Source organism: Marmota marmota, unplaced genomic scaffold, assembly GCF_001458135.2.
Source record: "Marmota marmota marmota unplaced genomic scaffold, marMar, whole genome shotgun sequence".
NCBI classification, from domain to species: Eukaryota; Metazoa; Chordata; class Mammalia; order Rodentia; family Sciuridae; genus Marmota; species Marmota marmota.
The window spans coordinates 17,146,466-17,154,944 of record NW_026000174.1 but is presented as its reverse complement, the minus strand read 5'-3'; the positions used below and the strand labels follow the sequence as shown (position 1 = coordinate 17,154,944).

General features: G+C 33.4%; 1 protein-coding gene across 1 annotated transcript; it reads right to left on the bottom strand.

The window, feature by feature from the left end:
- Positions 1-3,759: 3,759 nt before the first annotated feature.
- LOC107157080 (olfactory receptor 52D1-like) lies at positions 3,760-4,728 on the bottom strand. Its single transcript, XM_015503351.1, has one exon. The coding sequence runs from the start codon at positions 4,726-4,728 to the stop codon at positions 3,760-3,762; it is 969 nt and encodes a 322-aa protein (XP_015358837.1).
- Between the last annotated feature and the right edge of the window lie 3,751 nt (positions 4,729-8,479).

Sequence of the window (8,479 nt, the reverse complement as noted above, 5' to 3'; positions counted from 1 at the left end):
ACAACACTTTTTAAAAGTACTCACTGTTCCATTTTAAAGCAAAGATATTTTATAAGATGAAATGTATTCCTATGGGCAATTCACAGTGCACATTCTATATATAATCTCTCTTGCTCTTGGCTCTGCTTCTTTTTAAGTGCTTGCTGTTTCCTCCTAGGAGATTCTACATGTTTTCCATGTATCTCCTTTTCTTGACATTGCTTCTATCTCAGCTTATTGCCAAGATAACACCCTATTGCCTTTCTGAAACGATAGTCATGATTAGTATTGCTCCTTATGAATCCTCTAATGACCCAGCATGATCAAGGGACCTCTTTTACCATGAAGCAACTGTAGATAATAAATGAATGAGTGCTTTGAAAATTCTCTCATAACAATGCTGTAAATAAGGTGCAAGAAATGTTATTAGAAATGTTGATTTTGCAAATGATCAATTTCTTTTGGCTTCTAGGAATTAAACACATACAATATGTCTTTTTTTTTTCTGCCTGATATTTTCTTCAACTTATTTGCCATGCTTCTTATACTCTTAAAAACATACTTGCCTCTTAATTAAAATAGAGATGGTGCATTCTTGTAATCATATAGAGGCAAGTTTTAAAGATATTATTTATTTGAATATTGTGCTTGGGAAGAGGACCTTGTATACATATTATAATTAAGACATAAATTATCTTTTCTTTATTTGCATTATCTCTATACTTTATTACTTTTCTTTCTACATGGTTTTTATGTTGATAACTATATGTGCTTTAAAAATCTGATGAGGCTTTTGAAAGTACTTGAGTTTCGTTTAATTTGTAAAGTTAACTATGTACTCCAGCAGATGTTTATACAGATTACATATGATTTGCACAGATTCTGATATAGCATATCAATCAGTAGGCCGAACCCAAATAACTTTTCATTGATGCTATTTTTCCCTATATTTGTCTAATTGTTTTGTAGTTACCATGATGAATTATTAATAAATGAGTCAATTTAGGTCCTATAATACTGCTTCCATATTATAGGTTATATTTCACTAAATAGAGGTCTTGGGCAACTTAATTTCTGCTTGGTGAAACATCTATGCATCTATGTTAATGTTTAGCCTTAAGAAATAATAGATCTCACCATATGTGTCCTGGCAGATCCCTCTGTATGTGAAAGTTGAAAGGAAATTGTGTTAGTTCTGATTACATAATTAATGGTGTTGGTGTTCAGGCAAAAGCTGAGCATTGTATGAAGGAGGAAACCATTGCAAATTAATAGGGAAGAAAAGCAATAACAATGAAAAATATATCCTGTAGGTTTTTTTTTATTACTGTCCAGCATGGCACTTCTTTCACATCCTTCTCATTCAGTATCTACTTCTTATATTTTTTTCTTTATTTTGTGATTGCGGGAATCAACTGCAGAAGGGAGTACATATTATTGTACAAGGCTCTTATTTTTCAACACTGCAGAGCTTTTTCAGTGCCCTGCAGACTGATGGGCATACAAATACCAAAGAGTTAATGATTCTCAGGCAGGCTGTCCCTTCCCAGTGACAGTCAGTCCCACTCCTCCTTCCTTTTTCTGGTGATCTCAGTCCTATGTGCTCTTCACATCTGGGTCAGCTTTCCTTTCTGTGCTGTGTAACTGAGTGCACTCATAGAGAACTTCCCCATCCTGTTGGGGATCAGGGCTGACAGCAGCCTTCACCAGCCCATGTTCTACTTCCTGATTATGTTGACCACCATTGACTTGGGGCTCTCCACAGTGACCATCCCTAAGATGCTTGGAATCTTTTAATTTAGCTTTCACAATGTCCACAACTTTCACAGCTGCAGCTCAATTTATATCTGTATATTATAATCTCCTGGGAAATTTGACAACATGAGTGACAGAAGACTATTTTCACTACTGTGTCTTCTCCAAAGATAAAATTTGTACAAAATCAAGGAGCATGTAGATTTTTGTGTGTGTGTCATTCATCCATGAACACAATACCTATGAGGTTTATCCACCTGACACAACAGAACACCAAAGAGAAGTAAAGGGTTTCATAAAAGTCAGGGAAAAAAATCATCTAAAAATTAATGACAATTTGCCTATTAACAGATTTCTTCAAAGAAATTATATATTCCAGAGAAGAAATATAATGACTTCAAAATCTAAAGGAATGTAATAACTAGAAAAATTGAATTTTTTAGCTACAAATTTATTGTTAAAGGATAAGGATAAAATAAAGAAAACTTCAGAGGAATAAATAAAGAGAAGTTAAACTTATAAATTCTCATTAAGTGATAAATTATAAAACTGAGGATAAAGGATATTTACTCAAGAAGGAAGGACTGTGGTGAACAAAAGGAAATTTGTAAATATGGTGGTACATTCTAAATGGTCAGAAAGAGCTGCTACCATGTATCATGTTGTTTTAGAATATTTTTTTCTTTTTATGTTTCAGGTTATTTTCCATGAGCTGTTTGTTTGTTTGGTTTACTTTGTTTTTAAGGAAATACCATTTGATAAAGAGTTTTGCTTGGTAATATTTCTGTCTCAATGCAATGATTATAACAGCTTTTATGCACCTTAGCTAAAGATGTTGTGAAAATTGAAATGAACATTATGAACAGCATAAATGATAACTGGAGATATGTTAAAGTATTTCTTACTTTGATAATCTCTTATTCATCTGTACTCAAAATACTACATGCATTTTCGAAAATCTCAAGAAAACACCAGGACTCAAATGGACAAATACCATTGGACATAAGATCTGTTTGAATATTTTTCATTACAGGAAAGTTGAATGACCTCAAATGTTTCACAAACATGAGATTTTAGAGATGTATACTGTATTTTTTATTACCAGTTAAAATTTACAACATTTGCTTTTTCACATGAAAGTTAAATAAAGCAAATTTAGTGTGTCTTCATATATCAGAAAGAATAAATGATAATTAAGATTCTCTCAAAAAAGTGGGAGTCTCTGATATGTGGATGCTAATTCACAATAAGAGGGGGGACACTAGGGAAGAATAGAGTTACGTTAGATTTGGTAGAGGAGAGTGAAAGAAAGGGAGGGAATATGGGGATAGCAAGGACAGTAGAATGAAACAGACATTATTACCTTATGTACATATATGACTGCATGACTGAGGTGATTCTATAACATGTACAATCAGAAAAAATGAGAAATTTTATTCCTTTTATGTATATCAAAGCATATAAATGTATTCCACTGTCATTTATAAGTAATTAATACCAATAAAATTTCATAAAGTTTTTTTAAAGTGGAAGGGGACAATAATGTAGATAAACAGAAAAATAATCATAGTACCCTATAAAGAACTATACAGTATTGTTAAAATGCCTCAGAAAAAGACAGTTCAAAGTGAAATTTTCTCATGGCTTCCTGCTTTTTTATAAATCTGATTTTCAAACATGTTAAAATTCATGTTTTCCATAATGACCATATTCAGGTATTTATGATAATAAAGACTATTGTGTACATATAAGACAGTCACAGTGAAAAGATTCAAATGACAATTTTGAGTAGAATAATAAGCTTCTCAATTTAAAGTCAATAATAGTTTGAAAAATTTAACTGCAATGAATAGAAACCAGCAATTTTATTTGTTAAACATTAGTTGTCTTTGAATAATTTACTTCCAACAGAAAATCATCTGGTCATAAAAATAGGATTTCAATGAAGAAACCACACATTGCAAGTTAGATAATATGTTTTATTCAGATTTTTCCCACCAACAAAGTGATTCAATTCAGTTGTTTTCAAAAACTGAACAATTTAAGAAATCTGTCTCGTATTCTCTTGGTCCTTACTCCATAAATAATGGGGTTCACCATGGGTGGGATGAGAAGATAGATATTAGCCACAAATATGTGGACATGGGGAGCCACCTGGTGCCCAAACCTGTGGGTGAGAAAAGAGAAGAAGGCTGGAGTATAGGATACTAAGATGACACAGACATGGGAGACACAGGTGCCCAGGGTCTTGAGTCTGGCATCCTTGGATGGGAGGCGGAACACAGTGTGGAGGATGAGCACATAAGAACAAATGATCAGTATGAAGTCCACTCCTCCAGTAAGGAAGGCAACAATGAGGCTGTAGGCTCTGCGGATTCGTGTCTCAGCACAGGCAATCTTGATGAGGGCCATGAACTCACAGTAGGTGTGGGAAATTATGTTGGTTCTGCAGTAAGGAAGCCAACGAAGCAAGAAAGGGTGAGGACTGAGAAGTGTTGTACCCCGGAGGACAATAGCTAGACCTATTCCTCCTATTACACTGTGTGTCAGAATAGCTGAGTGTCTTAGTGGATTACAAATGGCTACATAGCGGTCAAAAGCCATGGCCAGGAAGAAGCCAGACTCCATGGTGGAGCAAGAGTGAATCAGGAATACTTGAGTGAGACAGGCTTCAAAGGGAATCTCTCCATTATGGAACCAAAAGAGGCTGAGAAGTTTGGGTACAGCTGTAGTGCACACAACAAGGTCAGCGACAGCCAGCATGCAGAGAAAGAGATACATTGGCTCATGGAGGCTGGGATCTGTCTTAATGATAAACAGAAGTGAAGAGTTTCCCAGGAGGGCCAAAAGGTAAACCAAACAAAAAGGAATGGAGATCCAGATGTGAGCAGCCTCCAACCCAGGAATGCCAATGAGAACGAAGGTTGATGGATGGACATTGGTCTTATTGTATATTGACATCAAAAGGGTTGGACGTTTTAGCTTGCTCTTCATGGTTTAGTTCCTCTAAACAAGGAAAATAATAATTTTTAAAGTTTCTAATCTCCACAATGAAAGCCAAATTGCAAAAACTTTAGGCCATGTTGTAACTACCATACTTGTGAATTTTTAGATAGAAATTATTTCATCATCTTCTGATTCAGGCATTATTACAAAGTTACTCTGCCTTGAAAAGTATACCACCTAAATAACAATACATATGATATCTATACTGAGAACTGCAAGAAATATTTAATTCTTCTTAATGAGATAAACTGGATCCTGTGAATCTTCCTAACCATTCACAAAGTAGCTTTATAATTTTTACCTATATGTTGTTATTGATGTTTTCATTGATACATGAAATTTTCATTTGTTATACAACTGATGTACAAGTGTAAATGAGGTAAAATATTGAAGTACCAAATTTCACAGTTAAATATGTGAAAAAATCTATCATTTCTATTAAAAAAATGATTCCAATTGAGAATTAGATAATGTTTAACAGTTTTGCATTTGGAAGGATAAGATATAGTACAATTGTAATGTAAGAGTGAGGGAGGAGGCTTAACCAGAGATTTAAAAGTTTTCTTATTGGAAAAAGATGATGCCTTACTATTATGTTTAGGTTTTAGTCATGGTAGTTTAGGGACATGCCAATCAACAGGGTGTGGCTTTGAAACAAGACAATCAGCATATAGGAAATTTGTCAATTGTGGAATGATCACAAGGAGGTTTACTGGCAACCTCATGAGACTTATTAAGAATGATAAGAAGAGTAAGTTGACACAATATTCCAGGAAATTAACAAATCATTGTATTTCATGACTCTCCTCAGTCCACACAATTGGTAATATTGACCTTAGCAGAATATCATCAAAACAACTTGATTATAACCTGAAGTGAGATTCTATTATTTCCTTCCATTTATGTAATTTATCAAAAAATTTGCTCTTGGGTAAGTTCACTCTCCATACATCTACTCTACCTAAGCTTCAGTTCACATTTTTTTTCTTTCCTCTGTTTACTTCTGCATTTTGTGACCCCATCTATAGCCCCATAATACAATTTGCTTATTATATTTGGTCCATTTTTAATGAATGCTATTAGAGCAGCATTTCTAAAACCATACAGGTACTTTAGTAGTCTTTTACTTTTATAGAAATATGATTGACACAATTCCAAAAACTCTTTCTTTACTGTTATAGATATTCCTATGGAATAAATGTGATCATTAAAAACAAGCCAAAAGCCAGTGTCCAAGAAATCGTTGTTGGAATATGTATTGCAGACTGGGCTTCTATATTCAATTGCAATGATGTAGTAATTTTAGCCTCTGAACTGTTTCTGAGGTTTCACAACCAAATTTTCTTTTTACTCTCACTATTTGAACTTGAGAATCTCTAAGGATAGATATTCTCTTTTGCTCATGGATACAACTGGGTATGTGTGTCAAGGGAGCTTTGGAAAGTCTGGGAATGTCATTTCTGATTCTGCGTGTACATTGGACAGAAAGAGAATACATGAAACCAGATTATTAGAAAACTATGTTATAATGCAATGTCTGTATTCAAATAAAAATTTAATCATTTAAAATGATTAAAATAATTGTCCTTAATAAAAGTCACAAGATAAAAAAATTGTACTATGGTACACTCAGTACCATAAAAAATTTCAGAAGATGAAAAATTTTTGTACAAACTAATATTGGGTGCATGCAAATAAAACAAATATTTTTGCACTATTTTGGAATAGATATATATTATGTCTATATAGATATTAATAATATATATTATACATATAATATATATATACCAAACACATGTATAGCACATAATGTAAATACATTCATACTGACATTTTTATGAACACAGAAAGCAATATAAATGAATATACACAAAACTTACAAGAAGTATAAAATGTGAGCTGGATGGAAAAGAGCATAGACAGTGTATGATTTACCTTTATCACATCGTTTGTCTTTTTTAAAACAGTGATGATGTATTCCATTTATTCATTGTTTGCCCGAAGTTTTTAAGGTAAGTAAATAAATAATGCAGAGCTGAAATTTTATTAATCTGAAAAAAATACAAAGCAATTTATTATGATAAGATATAGCCTTCTATGTTTGCTAAAAAAACTACCAAATGTTTCTAACCATTGAAATACATGGTTTTAGATCTCTTGCCATCAAAAACTGATCACATTCTCCATCAGTGATAGCAATGATCCTGTGTCTTACTTCTACCTGGTATTCTTCACACATAGAAATATTTAATACCTTTGACTAGAAGTGAAGTCTCTATTCACATATCAAGTCGTTTGAGATGATTTTCCTTGATACCTTCAATAATCATTGACACCCTCCCTGGTGTCCCTATGGTATGTATACTTACCTGTCAATCATCTTTTGTCCTATTGTATTTTATATTTTATCATATATTTCTCCTTTATTATATTGCAGAATCTTACTAGAAGGAAATGATGTCTTACCATTTATTTGCTATCTGTTCCAAAGAATTAATGAAGAACTAAAAGGGGGAAGATGAGGTGGTAGTTTTGTTTTTCTGGAAAGTATTTCAGTAACTTTAGTATAAACTTAGCCACTATAAATGACTACACACTTGTCAGTATAAATATTGTACAATCTGCACAAATCCTCAAATCCTTTATTGCACTAACAGTTTCTTGATTCTTATGTTAAATATTGAGACTATTCAGAGATCAGTTTCCGACAATATGAAATCCAATCAGCATTTATTTTTTGTCTAGCTCCATCATGGAGAAATTGGTAGGGAATGGAGGAGAAGAAATGTATATACTTTTGAATATTAATAAAACAAGTGGTCTGTAATGTTTTTACATCAATCATGTATCCATTATCCATCTCTTTAGAAAAAAAATAATATAAACCAACATGCATTGAACATCTATTAGATACCATGTTAATTATACTATTGGCTCAAACCTATTTTGCTTTCAAGGTAATTTTAGAGTAGGTGATCCTGCTCATGAAATAGATAAGAAAAGTAGCTAAGACCTCCAGTTGGTTTCTCAGAGCTATTCTACTATGGATTAATATATAAGGTATTTGAAGCCAAATTGTTACAAAATTTAATGCTTTCATTAAACCTTAAACAATGTGTAGCCCATAGGGTTTTGTAAATGTAATATCACATACCACATCGAACTGCTCTTATCGGAATAAAACATTGCTCAAAAAGTATAGATTTCTATGGTTTGCTCAGAATATCTGTTAGTATATCTCCTTCTCATTCTTTCCTTCATCAGTCTTTCCCTAATGTACTCACATATGCAGAAAAGCCCATGTACATATTTATCTTAAAGACAGTTGCCATGCCCCAACCCATAACAAAATAGAGATGCCATTGCTTGGAAGAAAGATGAGTCTTTTAAGGGTTCCCCAAACCCAAATATATCTGTTGTCTCAAGAAATCTTACATAAACCTCATTTTTAGAGTCCAGCTACTAACAGTGGAATTCTGAAAACTCTCTCACTACTCTTTACCAAGCTTAGGATGCAATGAGAATTACTGTTACTTCACTATGGCTCTGTGTAGATCAGAAAGAGCACCCACCTGGCTTGAGCAAGGCTTCTGTTCTCTCAGGACTTATAAATTTTCTGAATGAGCTTAGTCATAAACAACTTCCAGGTGCCTAAAGTCCCCATGATCAGGGAGGTGGGATGGCTTCCCAGAGGTGTCAGGGAAGAATCTACTGGGAGCTGGACACTTGAGTTCAGAAT